Source organism: Meleagris gallopavo, chromosome 22 (assembly GCF_000146605.3).
Source record: "Meleagris gallopavo isolate NT-WF06-2002-E0010 breed Aviagen turkey brand Nicholas breeding stock chromosome 22, Turkey_5.1, whole genome shotgun sequence".
NCBI classification, from domain to species: Eukaryota; Metazoa; Chordata; class Aves; order Galliformes; family Phasianidae; genus Meleagris; species Meleagris gallopavo.
In genome coordinates this window covers 13,688,007-13,703,290 of record NC_015032.2, presented here as the reverse complement: position 1 = coordinate 13,703,290, position 15,284 = coordinate 13,688,007, and the positions used below count along the sequence as shown (strand labels likewise).

The 15,284-nt window shown below is 57.7% G+C and overlaps 2 protein-coding genes across 7 annotated transcripts; one reads left to right on the top strand and one right to left on the bottom strand.

The window, feature by feature from the left end:
• Nucleotides 1-3,144: 3,144 nt before the first annotated feature.
• NRSN2 (neurensin 2) lies at nt 3,145-5,550 on the top strand. Of its 6 annotated transcripts, none has more exons than XM_031556586.1 (5): nt 3,145-3,792; nt 4,501-4,699; nt 4,819-4,966; nt 5,104-5,205; nt 5,457-5,550. In XM_031556586.1, the coding sequence occupies exons 2-5, from the start codon at nt 4,514-4,516 to the stop codon at nt 5,462-5,464; spliced, it is 444 nt and encodes a 147-aa protein (XP_031412446.1). In that variant the 5' UTR covers nt 3,145-3,792; nt 4,501-4,513; the 3' UTR covers nt 5,465-5,550. The 6 variants fall into 6 exon arrangements, with proteins under 6 accessions (XP_031412446.1, XP_031412447.1, XP_031412445.1 ...); XM_031556587.1 differs by having other exon boundaries at nt 3,150-3,792; nt 5,389-5,480; XM_031556585.1 differs by having other exon boundaries at nt 3,151-3,792; nt 5,400-5,518.
• Nucleotides 5,551-6,638: 1,088 nt separating this feature from the next.
• On the bottom strand, nt 6,639-14,086 carry TBC1D20 (TBC1 domain family member 20). Its single transcript, XM_031556583.1, has 7 exons — nt 13,786-14,086; nt 12,592-12,672; nt 11,036-11,222; nt 10,178-10,279; nt 9,436-9,577; nt 8,985-9,169; nt 6,639-8,837 (listed from the first exon to the last, which is right to left on the bottom strand). The coding sequence occupies exons 1-7, from the start codon at nt 14,069-14,071 to the stop codon at nt 8,582-8,584; spliced, it is 1,239 nt and encodes a 412-aa protein (XP_031412443.1). The 5' UTR covers nt 14,072-14,086; the 3' UTR covers nt 6,639-8,581.
• Between the last annotated feature and the right edge of the window lie 1,198 nt (nt 14,087-15,284).

The following is a 15,284-nucleotide window of genomic DNA, read 5'->3' as shown; positions in this document are numbered from 1 at the left end:
CCCCGCGGCCGCCACCAGCCCCGAGCCGCGCCCGGAGAGCGCGTCCCCATCTCCCGCACCGGCCGGTTCGCCTCCGTCCTCCCTGGGTTCCTCGGACGAGGAGCTGGAGGAGGAGCTGCTGGGCGTGCTGCCCGCGCGGGCACCGGGTGGCACGGCGTGCGGGGCTCTGGACTGGTCCGTCCTGGACAAGGACCTCGATCTGTTCCCGCGGGGCGCGTCCTCGCACTTCGAATTCCCGGACTATTGCACGCCCGAGGTGACGGAGATGATCGCGGGGGACTGGCTCATGTCCAGCATCTCGGACTTGGTCTTTACCTACTGAGTGCCGCGCTCTGCAGGTAACTCCTCTTCTTTTCCCACAATCAAGGTACGTCTCAAAAAAAAAAAAGAAAAAAAAAGAAAAGAAAAGAAAAAAAAAAAGAAAAAAAACAAAAACCGAAACCAGCTGTTTACATGCAGGAATCAGGTATTTAGCCTTGAAGCCGCTGGAAGGCAGAGCTCCCTGCTCCCCCCATCCCCCCCGGCACACACCCACTCCTCCTCCATCCATCCATGGCAGTGCAGGGCTCAGCCCTCCTCGCTGCACGGCACGCTGCCGTTCTTCGCCCATGAAAGGCGACTGCCTGGCAGGGTCCCATTGTCACCATCCCCTGCCAGACCCCTTCCCCCTGCAGCTCTGTCCCTGCCTCGCGCTGCCCCATTTTCTCCTCCTTAGCTCTCCCACTCGTCCATCCCTTGGAGAACAGCCAATTTCCTTTATTATCATTATTATTATTTGCTTTTTTGGATTGCATAGAAAGCAAGTCTTCGATTCTCTCCTGTTCCTCATAGCAGCCCTTTGGGAGCGCTACCTTTGGCCGCACCGTGCCCGAGGCTCTCCGTGGTGGCAGAACCCATCTCAATCCCTCCCTACCTGCTGCCCTGTGCTGCGGGGTCCCCGCCTTTGGGGTCGGGGGTCCCTCAGGACCGGCTCTCTCCTCGCGTTTTGGCTGCGGCGCGTTCTCCCCGCCACTGGGTTTGGGGCAGAGCGAAGTTGCATGCACGTGATCCGCACGTGGCGCGGGGAGGCTGCGTTATTCCTCTCTCCAGGCATTTGTGCACAGCCTCCCGCACCGTGAGCCCGTGCTGTAGGGCAGCCTGCCCGGCATTAACGCCCCGGCGTGGGGTGCCCACGCCTGTATGGGACCCACTCTGGGCTCGTCCCCCATGGCTGGCGAAGCCCGTGCTGCAGGAAATCTGCCGTAAGCTCTCGCGCGGGGCCACCACCGCCACCAGCAGCTGATGCTGGTGGAGATGTGGGGTGCGGGTGGTGCTCTGGTGCAGCGATCCTGTGTGGTGCACCCGGTGTTGGCTCCGGGAGCCTGGGCTTCATTGCAGAGCAGCGCTGCAGAGCTCCCCAGCAGGGCAGCTCCTGCTGCAGCGCTCCTCCGGCCGCGTTTGTCTTTGCTTTCCCCAATGGTTCCTTCCTGCAGCAATCCGCCTCCTCCCGCTGTCTGTGAGCACATGGCCGTGGTGCCGGCAGGGCGGGGGATGCGGAGCTCCATCCCACGTCTGTGTGGCACGGAAGCGGCTTCTGAGGTCCTCGATTCCAAAGTGGGAATCTGGGCACGAAGGATCCCCCTAACCCTACCCGTCCCCGCTTTGGGGGGATGCCGTTTCCTCCGGATGCACGCAGCCCCACGTGCACCCTTTGCAACGGGGCTGGATGGAGCCACGAGCAGGGCACGCTCAGCCCCTTTGTCCCCCTCTATGGGGAGCAATGTGGGGCTGCTGGCATCGCCGGAGATGCCGCAGGGAGCGCCGTGTCCCCGCTTAAGGGCACCGGGTGCCTCCCGCCCCAGTGGCCGCGGGGCTGCGGAGCCGCGAGCTCAGCGTTATCGATGTGTAGGTGTGTAGAGGTAGCTGTGGTGTGCGTGTGTCTGGTGTTGCATTCCCGACGGTGTTTAGTAGCCCCGGTGCGGGTGCGATCCTGCAAGGCAGGCGGATGCCGCCCACGTGTCCCCATGTAGAGAGCATCCCCCTCCCCTCCCCCCCCCCCCAGACCCTCTCCCTCCGCTCCAACCCAGCAGAAAAGCCAAATGCCGAGGGGCTCCACGCACAAACCGGGTTTGGGGTTCATTGAAGGGCTTCCCCGGCGCACAGCTCCCACCCGACACCTCGCTGCCTTCTGGGGGCATCGGAGCCCCCTACCGCCGCCACATCCCACACGGGGAGCCAAACCCCAAATACCGGCAGGGCCCGAGGCCACGGTGCGGGGCTGCATCCCCAGCGTTTCCTCAGGACAGGCTCTGGCTCAGCCCCCCCCCCGAGCCCGGCCTCAAGCACAACACCGTGCGCGTGGTCCCCGTCCCCCTGCCCGCCGTGGCCCTCCTGGTGGATGTTCTGTGCTATGTGGTTGTAGTGCATAGAAGCCCCCCCCGTCCGTCCGTCCTGCCGAGCCCCCATCCCTCCCCCAGTGTGCGAGCGAGTGTGCGTGCGCCATCCTCATCACTAGAGACAAAGCGAATCGTAATTAATAATAAGTGGAAAATAATAATAATAAAAAAATAAACCAAACCTCTCTCAGGAAGAAGCCGCCCTGGCGGCATCCCAGCGGGCCGGAGCTGCCGCGAGCACTCGGGGTTCCTTTGGTTGTGTTGGGGAGGGGTCCTGCAGCTGTTGTCTTGGGCTGGTGGAGGGGATGTCCCACCCGTGGCCACCTGACGGCACGGCCAGGGCCGGTGGTGTGGAAGCTCGGCTAGTGGTTATCCCAGTGTTGTGACTATGGAATAAAGTGTGTTGGTCTGCTCCACGTGGCTCCGGCTCCTCCTGCGCCGCTTACACCTCCCCAGCCTGCACAAACATGGGGACCCCTCAGGGATGTGGGGTTCTGGGGGTCAGAATCCAGCTCTGGCTCAGATGCAGTGGCTCCCATACAACTCCATGGGGTTCCACTACCAACCCGTGGGTCCCAACACTCAGCGGTGTTCCACTACCAACCCACGCAGGCTGTACCTGTGTGTGCACAACCATGCTGTGCATCCATGAGCACTGCGTGCTCTGTGCACGCGTGTGCTCTGTGTGTGTGCTCCATGCATGCATGTGCTCGCACAGCCCCATTGGCTCCATAGTGTGACAGCAGGCATTGATCTGGCCCCACTGGATGGGGCCTCAGGGGGAGGGCACACAGCGCTTGCATCACTCCCCCCCTCCAGCTGTTGCCACGGCAACAAGGGAGCCTGCAGCATCCTTGGGTACTACAGCATCCCTGGGTACCACCTGCCCTCCCATCCCTGCTGGGGGAGGGGCTGGGCACTGGGCTGGCCCTGCTGAGACCCTCCCATACCCACAGGACAACACCCACTGTGGGACATGGAGGTGCCTCTGCCTGTGATCTCAGCAGCACTAAGCAGCCTGGCTGTGACCCAGGCATGTGGCAGCCCTCGGCTGTGAGTCTGAGCTCCTGCACGGTGACCTCACGACACAGCAGTGTGCTGGGATGCCCCTGGTCCAGCCTGGCCTTGCTGAGCACCTGGTGCTGCCTGTACAGCCACGTGTCCCCACCGCCAGCCCCACTCTGAGTCACACACAGCAGCGGCTCACAGGCGGTGGCAGCTCTCAGCCGTGCAGCAAGGAGTCACGCTGCTCCCTTCACACTGCCCCAACCCCCCTTGGGAAGCAGGGAGTGTGCCCAGCACTGCCTCTGATCACTGGGTCCCGGCTGTGGGATCCCACACGGAGACGGGGACAGCAAAGTGAGCACTGCTGGTGACAACGCTGGGACAGGGAAGGATGTGCTGAAACCCCCCCCAGGTAAGCAAGGAGCAGGTAGGGATGATGCTGTGTATTGGATGCAGGATGGATGTCCCTCCCAAACCCAGGCAGCACCCACTGCATGCAAGAAGGACCCTGTGGCTTCACTGGGGCTGTGGCACCAGGATGTCCCCAGGAATGGGGGACTGCTGCTTCCCCCCATGAGGCCTCTCTGGCGCCGGGCTTTGTTCAGCATCACAGCCCAGCACCGAAAGGGTCCCACACGTCATCTCCCCCCTCTCACACACCACGCTGCAGGGACGCGGTGACGAAGGGCTGAGCAGGCAGTTCCCATGGCAATGTCCCTACGGCGGCGGGGAGGGACACGGCGCTCTGACTGCGGTGGCTGCGTCCCTGCACCCAGCAGCCACGGGGACACGATGGAGGCCACGTCCCTCCCTGCCGCCCCCCTCCATCCCCATTGCCGTCTATTGGGCGCCGCGGGTGGGCTGATGCGGGTCCCGATCCTGCTGGGTCTGTCCCAGGTCAGGCAGGGCACGGAGTGCCCCCTCCCCTATCACATCCCACGGGGATAAGGGCTTCGCTGTCCCAGGCAGCAATGGCAGTCCCTTCAGTGCTCCCCAGAATGCGCAGGGGACACATCTGGCACTGGCACCCCATCCCCTGCCCTGTGCCCAGAGAACTAAGCCTGTGGGTGCTGGGACTGTGGGGAGGGCTCAGGTGATGCATCACCCCCCCCCCCACCAGTCCCCCAGGCCAGATGCCCACCCTTCAGCCCTCCTGCAGCTGCAGCCGCGGCCCCAGCGTGGCACAGGGGAAGTGGTACGGGGTGCGCTCCTACCTCCACCTCTTCTATGAGGACTGCACTGGGGCCAGCCCTGATGGGGACACAGATGAGTCTTCACCTTCCCATCCCCACAGTGTATGGCCCTCCATTATCTGGAAGGTAAGAGATCCCTCCCCCCCAATTTTTTCTTCCCTCTCATCTTGTATGAAGTACTCATGGCACCCCAATGCCAGCCACGCACTCCTCTAGGCTGACCTGCTCCCCATTCCTGTTCCCAGGTGACCCTCTCCACAGGCACTCTGTTTCTGCTGGTGGGAGTGGCTGCCCTGACCACAGGCTGGCTGGTGCCCCCCAGGCTGGAGGGCATCGAGGAAGAGGATCTGGTGGTGCTGGACGTGCAGGCCATGCGCTATAACCACGTGCTGAGTGTGTGCCGGCTGCTGGGCACGGCGCTGTGCATCACAGCTGCAGTGCTGGGTGCTGTGGGGCTGCTCTGCTGTGTGCTGGGCAGAGCTTGGGGTGGCCCCCAAGAAGATGAGCAGCAGCTGTCACCCATCCTGCAGAGCAGCCCCCAGGGCCCCGCGCTGCCTTTCGGTGCCTCCCAGCTCCATGGTGTCCAGCCCCGGCAGGAGGTGTGAATGCACTGGCTGCACTGCTGCTGCTAGGTAAAATGCTGGGAAATCCTCTGCTTGAGGCTGCGTGGGTGGGGGTGAGCAGGGTGGGAGGAGGGGAGGCTGCTTGGGCTGGGGTGCTGCAACCCAGTTCATAGATGTGGTGGGGATGGGATGGGATGGGATGGGATGGAGCAGGCAGCTGCCCAGCAAAGCCCTGATCCTGGCCTGACACAGCCTGATCTCAGCCCAGCTCCAGCCTGGACTCAACTAGATCCCACCTTGGATCCCTTCCTGGCACCCAGATGGCTGACCCTGGATCCCAGCTGTGCCACAGGGACTCACTGCGCTCAGTGCCATCCTCCACCTGCAAGGATCCTCTGCACCATCGGCCACCACCAGGTCCTGGCCCGGGACATTCCAGCAGAGGACTGCAGCTCCTCCACCTGCTCCCCAACCAGCCATGGGGACGGACAGGCACAGCCACCAGCTGTAAATGCCCGATGCTGCCAGGTGCTTGCAGTGGGAGCTCCTGCCTCCAGCACAGCACCCTGCCTGCAGCCCCACGTGTTCATCCACGCTGCAGCCCCTGGGATGGAGCAGACGTTCCGCACTCGCCTTGGTTTCCTTCATTTTGCTCTTTCTGGGGTGAATAAAAGATGCGTGGCTGTGGGCTGTTCTTGCTGCTGAGGCTCAGCTCCGGGGCAATGAGTGTTGTGTATGGGGGATGTGTGCTGCAGCATCAGTGCATCAGAGCTGGGCAGGGCTTTTACAACACAGAGCACACACTGCCAGGCACAGGCACCCACCTGCCCCTCACTGTCCCAAAGGTTGCTGCACGACACCCAAGATCATTTTCTTTCCCTCAGTGGAGACAACCGAGTACAAATACCCTGCCAGGCTGGGAGCAGCCCTGTGTCAACCCAAGGGACTGAGCCCACCAAGGGGTCCATGCAGCTCCCAAACGCAGCTCCACAGCCCACAGAACGCTCAAGCATCCCTTGCTTCCTTGAGGAAGGGGCCGCAGGGCCTCTGCTTTCACATTCCTTCTGAAGGGCTGAGGGCACTATTAAGAAAATTGCTCCCCCAAAGGAAGTCAGAGCAAACTAAAAATAACCCTGGCCGAGCTGGTAAACACGGCCACCAGCCTCATGCAGAGCACAGGGACACCACAGAGGGGCACAGTGCCCAGCAGTGCGGGATCTCCTCCCGGCTGGGCAGCCAGCCCCAGGCACACAATGGGCTGCTGGGTCGGGCTATTTCCATCCCTGTGCTGCCAGCCGCGCTGCTGGCGTGGGGAAGGGCTGGGAGAGCCAGGGGCAAAAGCGCATGCCGGCATTCCAGAGCCGTGGGCAGAGGGAGGACGGCAGCACAAAGGCACCCGGTTGGCTCCTGCTCCTCTTCCCACGCTGCCCTGGCTGCTGTGGGATGGGACGTGGCACCAGAGTGCACGGCAGCACCGGACCCTGGTGGCACAGGGGGAGGAAAACGTTTAGTAACTGTTTATTTTACAGCAATAGGGTTTGTACAAATCTGCATTTACACAGGTATGTATAAGTCTGTACAGAGTCGCTGGAGCACCCAAAGAGACCACCTCCTCGCTCACCCTTCCCCTGGGCAACGCAGGAACTAAAGTGCACGGTGGGCAGAGAGCGGGGGGCTGCAGGAGGGCACTGTGCCCCACACACCCCTCACCTGGGGGCAGAGGGTATCCAGGCACTGCACTGCACTGCCCAGGTGTGGCACGGGACCCCCAGCAGCACCTCCAGCTCGTGGCGCAGCCACCACAAACTCTGGTACCACAAATTTCTAAAGTGCAAAGTCACAGCCTGCTTCCCTCACTGTTACTGCCTTGGCAGAGGCTGCTGCCGCCCCATACTGCCAGTCCCCACACGTGCAGGAAAGCACTCTGCCTTCAGCCATGGAAACAGCCATGGAAACAGCCACACAGGCCGCCACCAGCCCTCAGGAGAGGCAGAGAGAGCCCTGGTGTTGGCACCAGTGAGTGGCACGGCCAGGAGATGCCAACACAGGTGAGGGACCAGGTCCTGCTTCCCTACCTGTGTCACAGAGCGAGGGCCCACGGGGCAATCCAAAACTTACATGGATGTGGTGATGAATTTGCACACAGGTGGTCAGGGACAGGAGGGTGCTGAGCCTTGCAGGGCATGAGCTTCCTTCTATAACCAGAAATCTACAACTCTTCAACCAACATCTACATTTCAGGTGTGCAGCCCCTGGGCACAGCATGGATGGCTTTGGGCACAAGACAGCAGGGGCAGGCAGCTGGGTGGGAACCAGTCGGGGCAGGTAAGGGCACTTGTGGGAGGTTTAGCAGTTCAGAGGGGAGGTAGAGGCATAGAGTGTCTATTGGCTTTGTGTCAGTGGGATACAGAGCTCTTGAGCAGAATTTGCTGCTGAGCTTTCTTGGCAGGCAGGAAGCAGCACCCAGGTGGGGTATGCAGCACTGGGGTGGCCTTTCTGGGAAATCCCTCATCTGTGTTATTCTGAGGGGCGTCACAGAATCTGATCTGCTCGTGGGGGAGAATTATGACAGATGTCTGTAGCAGACTTTCGTCCTGTGCAAACTGCTTCTATCTGTAAAAAAAGCCATTCTCCACTTTGGAGTCTGCTCCCAAAGCTGTGAAAATGAGCAGTGTTAACGGCTCTGGCTTGTGGTGATGGGATCTGGATCAGGCAGGATGAACAACGCCTGAATCACCTCACTGACCTGATACACGACTGTGCTGCTGTTGCCAGCAGAGGACCCTGCTGGACCTGTCCCCTGCAATCTGACCAGCCCACAAACAAGAAAGTGGAATCACAAATTGTTATGCATTGGAGATGATCTCGTGGCAGGGTGCTGACAGGGGCTTGGTACAGGTTTGGTTCTACTGAGAGGCTGCCTGTAAGGAAAGAAAAGGGTCAGAGCACTGGTGAATGCAAATGGAGAAGGCAGGCTGCCCTGGCAGCCAGAGTGATACAGAGCCAGAGGGCTCCTCTATTCCACAGGAGCATGTACAAGCTCCTCACCACTAAGCAGGTCAAACCCTGCCCCGACACTCCCCCCCCTAGGTGAGCACCTGCCCTCACTCCCACTGATTATCCCTGATAGAGGATGTGGGATTGCCTCGGCACAGCTCACCACTTGCGGTCACTTGCACAAGGCTGGAAGAGTCAGACTCATCCGTACAGTGGCGGTGTCCATCTGCTTGCCCCTGCACGGGGAGGAGAAAACAAGGTGAGTGCCGGTGTGGGGAACAATCCTGCTGGACTGGTTCCCACCAGTCTCTGTCACAAAGGCCAAGAGCATCACGGAACACGGCAAGAATAGAAAACTCTTCAGACAGGTTGTTTCCAGACACGTCCTTCCAAACATCATTCTGTGTCAACGTGGGATGTGACGACAAAGTAAGCATTTCCTTTGGCTTCAGGGGAAAATCTGGAGTTCAAACTTGGGTGCCCACTCCAGTGCACTCTTCACCACAGCCAGGGCAGCTGCTCCCAGTGCCACCGTCAGCCCCATCACTGCCAGCTTGACAAAACGGTTGGTCCTTGGCTTTGTCAAAATGGATTTTGTCCGCTCCTCCCCTCGGAGCCTCTCCCTGAAGCGCTGTCTCAACACAGTGTCTGGTCTCTGCTGCACTGATGCCAACTCAAAGTCCTTAAAAGTGGAAGCCGCGGTCCTGCAAGAGAAGAAATGGGTCAAGAAGTGCCCTAGAGCCTCCTGTCTGGGCAGGGAGGTCTTCACCAGGCAATGAGACCCGGCCAGGGCAAGGTACAGAACCAGGCATAGCTCCTACACTGGGGGCACGAGGCCGCCCTGCACTCACCGCTCAGCCTGCTGCTGTGCTGCCTCCCTGGCGAGCTCAGATGGAGGAAACTGAACAAAAAGGTCCCCTGCTCTGCTGATCAGAGTCTCATAAGGAAGGTCCTGTGGGATCTGGGACAGGAGGTGGTGTACCGAGGCCATGTCGCACTCGCAGTCCAGAACTTCCTGCTCCCGGTAAAGCACAATCTGCAGAGGAGAGAGAGCACTGAGCACAGCCAGGGAAACAGGGACAGCTGCTCTTTGACACTTCAGGGCCAGAAGAGAAAAACATTTCACTTCTGCCTGAAAGATCTGCCCTTCCTCAGGGGATACACTGCACTGAAACAGAGCCCATATGGGAAGAGAAACGCAGAGGGCAGCAAAGCACCAGCACTGCCAGACCCTCTCTGCAGCCCCACGGCACCTTGCAGTGGCTCAGCACATCCCCTGCCACCATTCCAGCCAATACCTACCACAGCAGCAAAATAAATGGGCATCAGTGGATGGCAAGCCAGGAAGAAGTCGTATAATCGCACGACGTGCCTGAAGTCAGACAGAACGTGCCCAAACCACGTGATGAGCCAGCTGAGAGCAAAGATGGTTCCCACTTCCGCACTGCACGGAGAGAAAGCACAGTTAGGTGCTGCAGCTCGGAGACACTGCTGAAGCACAGCCAGCTTTTCACATTCGACCCTGAAACTTAGCATTGCTCTAGAATTTGCAAGCTTGATACCCGAAGACATGCTGGCTGTGAAACGCTAACAGACAGCTGCCCAGAAAAGGGCTCTGCACAGACCCTTCTGACTTACCTCCTCACTTCTGCTTTACTGTATTCACACTACACTTCTGCATCCCTGCTGCACAACCTGGCAATTATCCCCAGAGCTAGTAACAAACCACAGACATGCAACAGCAACCCCAGAACTGCAAACTGGCAGCTTTGCATGACGTGGAATGCAAAGTAATGCAACCCCCAGCTTTTCCAACACAGGCCATAGGGGTGAAGATACCAGCATTTAAAAGCTCCCAGGATAGGCAGCACGTTTGGGTCTGCTTGTAAGCTGGGTGCCACGTGGCTTTGGACTGTTGCCATGAGCTGTGGGCCAGCTGTTGACTCACAAGAAGCCACCGTGGTGCTGGGGGCAGGCTGGTGCAAAGGGTCCCAAGTACAAGAATGTGAGAGAGGTTGGGCAGAGCCAGGGAACGTCTGCGTACCTCTGCATGAAGTCATGCACCTCAGGGTTCACCTGGTCTATGATGGGCATCAGGTAATTCAAAATGTGCTTGGTATTATCCATTGTTGGGTCCATAAAATCCCTGAGAAAAGATTTAAAAAGAATTCTCAAGAAACAACATCAGTGAGTTCTCCTCCAGTGAGGCACATAAGAAGTAAATAAATGTACTTGCAATAAACAGCTTTGCTGGAAGGGTGGTTTTCAGTCCCAGGGAATTCTACTTGTTTGTAACAGGTCCCTGCCTACCAATCTGGGTCACAAAAAGCTTGTGTGCACACAAAACCTGACCCAGACAATCACGGTGGTGTCAATGGACACTTCTTTCTTTGCTGTACACATGAGCCCTAAAGCCTTTTCGGCTTGTCACAAGGGAGAGGAGACAAAATCCCTCCAAAGCACTCACCAACTTGAAGGCTTGCTCTCATTTCAATGCATCAAGAGGAAAGGCACTTAACCTGGGGCTTAGGACACTGGCTGTACAGACCACAGTTTCAGTACAGAACTTCCCAAGGCTCTATAAAGGCTGAGTGGGAAGCACTATGCTGAGCCCTAGCAGCCAGAGAGGCCCTGACAGGACACATGGCCAACAGAACCATGAGTAATGCGTGTGTGCTGCTTTTTCATCTTCAAGAGATAATACAAACTAACTGACGGCCCCGTCAGCCCTTCCCCAGAGCACAACTGCCTGCAAATCCACGTGCCATCTCCAGCAGCACCTCCTGGCACAGACATACAGGGCAGCCAGCCCTAATGGGGCTCTGCTTCCGGACAGGCCGCCCCTCTGCCCCCACAGCCACAGTCACAGCAGCTCCTCTCCCCTGGCTGAGTCTCTGAGTACCTGAGATGATGCGTCGAGAGCTTCTCCACCAGAGCTGTGGCCAGCCTGTCCCCAACCACCAGCAGGAAAGTGACCACGATGTCGTGGTAGCCCTGGTAGTAGTGCAGCTGCGGGTTGCGCTTCAGGACGTGGAGGATAATATCAATGAGCTCCTCCTGCAGCCCCTCTCTCTGGTCATCCGGCATCCCTGTGGGGACAAGGCACTGGTGTGATGGGCTGCATCACCCGCTGCTCCCTGCCTGCATGTTTATCAACCAGCCTCATCACAAAGGATGTGGGACAACAGGGAGCGGGCTGAGAAAGCTGTGAAAGACCCAGGTTCTAAAGCTGCTCCTGCTGGCCCTGGAGAAGCCAACCAGCTGTGAGCCTGCTTAACCTTTGGAGCTGCGGAGTCCCTACCTGCAGGAAGTCACCGTGGATGACATGGGTGGGCTTATGGGTGTTTGTACAGTGCTGTGAGGGGCAAATTGCACTGCACATCCAGCACTGCTGAGGACATTTTAATCATTTTTAATTTCCCAAGGGCTCTAGAAAAAATTAAACAGGACAAAGTTTTCACAGAAACTGTGCCAGCTGCATCAGATTGCGAGGCCTCAATCACCACAACTTTATATTGGTCCTCTGCTCACAACATGTGTTTAGGGACAGGATGTCACGGGAAAAACACTGTTCCTGCCATGCACAGCTGCAGCTGTTTTTTGGCAGTCCCTGTCAACGGAGAAAATGCCCTACAGCCAAGCAGAACGTCCCAGAGGAGATCCTGCAATGACAAAGTTCTCCTTTTCCCCTATTTCACTGATGCTTCTAAAAATAGGCAGGAGGAGGTTGCCATTCAAGGGCAAAAACAAACAAACGAAGCAGCAGCAGAGCCTTCAGGAATCAGGCAGCATCGGCACTCGAAAGAGAATCAGAGTGAATCAACTGTTTATGCAAAATAAAAGCAGCAGAAGGGGGATGCAGATCCTGGCCAGGAACAACGGCTGCTCTGCAGAGTTAGATAGCTGCTGGGTTACTTGCTTTATAAATAGCACAACAAGGCACCAGCCACCCTTCCGAACTAAACAACTGCAGAAACCTTCTGCTTCTAAAGGTTACTTCTCTTCAGTTTGGTGTGTGAACCACTGAGAGAAATCTGGCGTGGGAACAGCTGTAAAACAATCTGCTCTACCCACTAACAGATCTGCCTTCCACACTCCTCGGGCACAATCCCCTGTCTGAAATACACTGAAGCAAACGGTCAATTTGTCAAGCATTCCATCAGTCCTAATCTCACTCTGTTCACAACAGGTGAGAGCTGTGCAGGATGGGACATCTCTGTGCTGACACCATTCAACAACAGAGGACTGAGCACAGAGGGGCTCAGCACGGACAGGGAAGCATAGGTTGGCAGAAAAGCATCAGGCCCCAGCTGCAGCCCAGGCAGGGGCTGGAGGAAGCCGCCAGCTGCGGAACAGCTCCACTGTGCAAAGAAGCTGCTGTAAGCTGACACAAGGAGGCTTTCTAGAGGTCAGCCTCCCCGCAGTGCTGGTCAGGCACTCGCTGTGAGCCCCTCTCACCTGGTGGGAAGCGCCGCAGGGAGCGCCGTACGTCCAGTAACACCTGCTGGTAATCCTTGTTGTCCTCCCGCAGCTCCTTTCCTGCTGAAAGAAAAGAGGAAGCAGGTAACTGTGGAGTAGTGCAAAGGTACCAGGAAGAGCACTGGGAGATGGAACTGGCCAGGAGGATGAGGCCACACAACACCCCCATCCCATTCTTTGTACGTCACACACCAGCCCTGTCCTCTCACTTTCACTGCTGCACAAAAAGAGTGATCCAGTGCAAGGAAACAAGGCTATTACTTAAACAACGTATGTTAAAATGCTTAAACTGACTCCACTCTCAGAGTTCCTGGAAATATCCTAGCTCCACAATCTAGCTGTGAAATTCACAGCATACTCAGCAACAGCAAGGCACAACGCGCTGTGGAGGCAGTGAAGAATGGCTGAAAGAAATAATTCAGAGGAAAAAAAGCAAACACCCATTGGTAGCTAAGAGAGCTCTAACAGAAGTGAAAAGAATTTGCTGGCATGCTACCTATGCTGTCACATGAAATGCAACGCTGTCTTCCAGCAGCTCTGATCACCTTCCATAATCCAGCTCTCGACTGACATGGGGATACATGCACTTCTGAATGACCACAAATTCAGGAGCAACAACAGAATCTGTCCCCGAGGGCGGTGACTGTGACAGCTGCAGGACTTCCAGCTCCTACACCGCTGAGGTTTAAAGCCATGCAGGTGTCACATCACGCAGGTCGTGTCCCCTCCGTTCCTTCTGAGCAAAGGCTTCCCACAAACTGCCTCACCTGCAGCTGGCAGACACCTCAGCATATCCCATCCCAGCACTTCTCAGCACAGCCACCTCACCAAAGAGCGACCAAAAACAGTCTGACTGACATTTCTTGCTACCAACTGACGTCCACGTGCCAACCAGCCACACAATGCCACAAGAACCACATCTAAAGCAAACTTGTTTCTAGCACTGTCACTAAAGATAATGACACCTCCAGAGAGGAACAGAAACGTTGTTTTAGGAAGCTCTCTGTTTCCTGATGTGCCATTTACACAAGATACAGGGCGCACAGCCTACGGTGTTCATTACGCAGCACGAGTCCCTTTCTGTGTGAGCTCAATGGGAAGCACTCCAGCATGCAGAGAGAAAACTTAAAGCAGAAAGATTCTCATCAGAACCCTGTCAGGGCTGCCCTGTACCTGGCAGGGGGGGCAGGTCATCTGTGTTCACACTCAGCAGCTTTGGCCACACTTTGCAGCGGATCTCATCGGTCAGCAGCCCTCCTTCACTGATGGCCATTCGCCTGAGCGCTGCCACATCAATAGGGTCGCTGTTCAGGGCCTGGTAAATTTCTGCCACTTTTCTTTTCTTCTTAGAGTCAAAGTCTGCAAGAAAAGCACAAAGCAAGATAACAGGACATGTCAACACAGGCCTGCTGGGACAGACCACGGACCACCCACACTGTGACCAGCACAGGCTCAGCATTGGTTGTCCCACTGACACAGAAGTGCCACAGAACTGTTTGTCACCCTCATCAGATCACAGCTTCACACAGGACCATGATGGCAGCACGGAGCTATTTTGCAACTGTTTCCACTCCAGGAAGGACTGACTCAGCCCCAGCTCAGGTGTTGTGCACTCTGTAACACCTGGGCCTCATGTTCCTGCTGATTCCTGGCCAGGCAGCAGCTCCTGCCTACCATCAACCCAGGGAGAGGTCTGAACTACTGACAGCAGCTGTCCCAAGGAAGGTCACATTTAAACCACTTAAATACATCACATTGTACTGACTTACCTCCCGACAAACACAAACTTGCTAGCTGTTAGCTTTGTGCAGGTAAGCTGCTATTAAAGGAACTGCTTTGTAGAGCACAGGGATTCTGGGGCAGCGAGGGAAGAGAGCAATGCGCACAGAGGGTGGGTTTCACATGGGTTAAATACACAGACGGCACACAGGAGCACTTAGTGTGGGGCTGAGGAAGGGCTCTGCTTCACCCTGCCCATGGTGCAGGTCAGCACAGCCTTGGGTGGGCAGCAGGGAGGCAGTTCAGGGCCACTCCATGCAACACGCAGCTCCAATCTCGCTGCTCACAGAGGCTCTGTAGGGCCACGCAGGGTGAGGCTGCCAACACCGCCCTTCCTCAGAGGGCTTTTCCAAGGGATGCAGCTCCCACTGCTCATGGAACCCAACCGGGATCCACGAGATGAGGAACTGCAGAGGACGAGGAGCTGGGTGGGGCAGACTCTCCCTGACGCCCACCTCCTGCTGCCCCGTGGGGTTTCAGTGCTCTGGGACACACAGGAGCCACGTAGTGAAGCGGTGAATGCTAAGCATCTTTTTTGGCACACTTTTTGGATGAAAACCCACTACAGCAGCTTGTGGTAGAGCTTCAGCTCCCTCTGAACGCCAACGTTAAAGCATCCAGCAAACCCCCGGTGACCGCAGCTTCCCTTTCCCTCCCACCCACCGCACGGACAGCACCGACGAGTCCCCAACGGCCGCATCCCGCGGTGCCCCATCCCGGAGCCAAACGACCCCTCGATGTCCCCCCGCCGTAACGCCCCGCCCCGCCGCATGGGGGCGCACTGCCAGCGACCCCACCCAGCGCCCGCAAGGCGGCGCTCGAGCACCCCCAGCCCACTCCCCTGAGTGAGGAGGCGCTGCCCCCCCGCTATAGGCCCGGCCGGGCCGTACCGT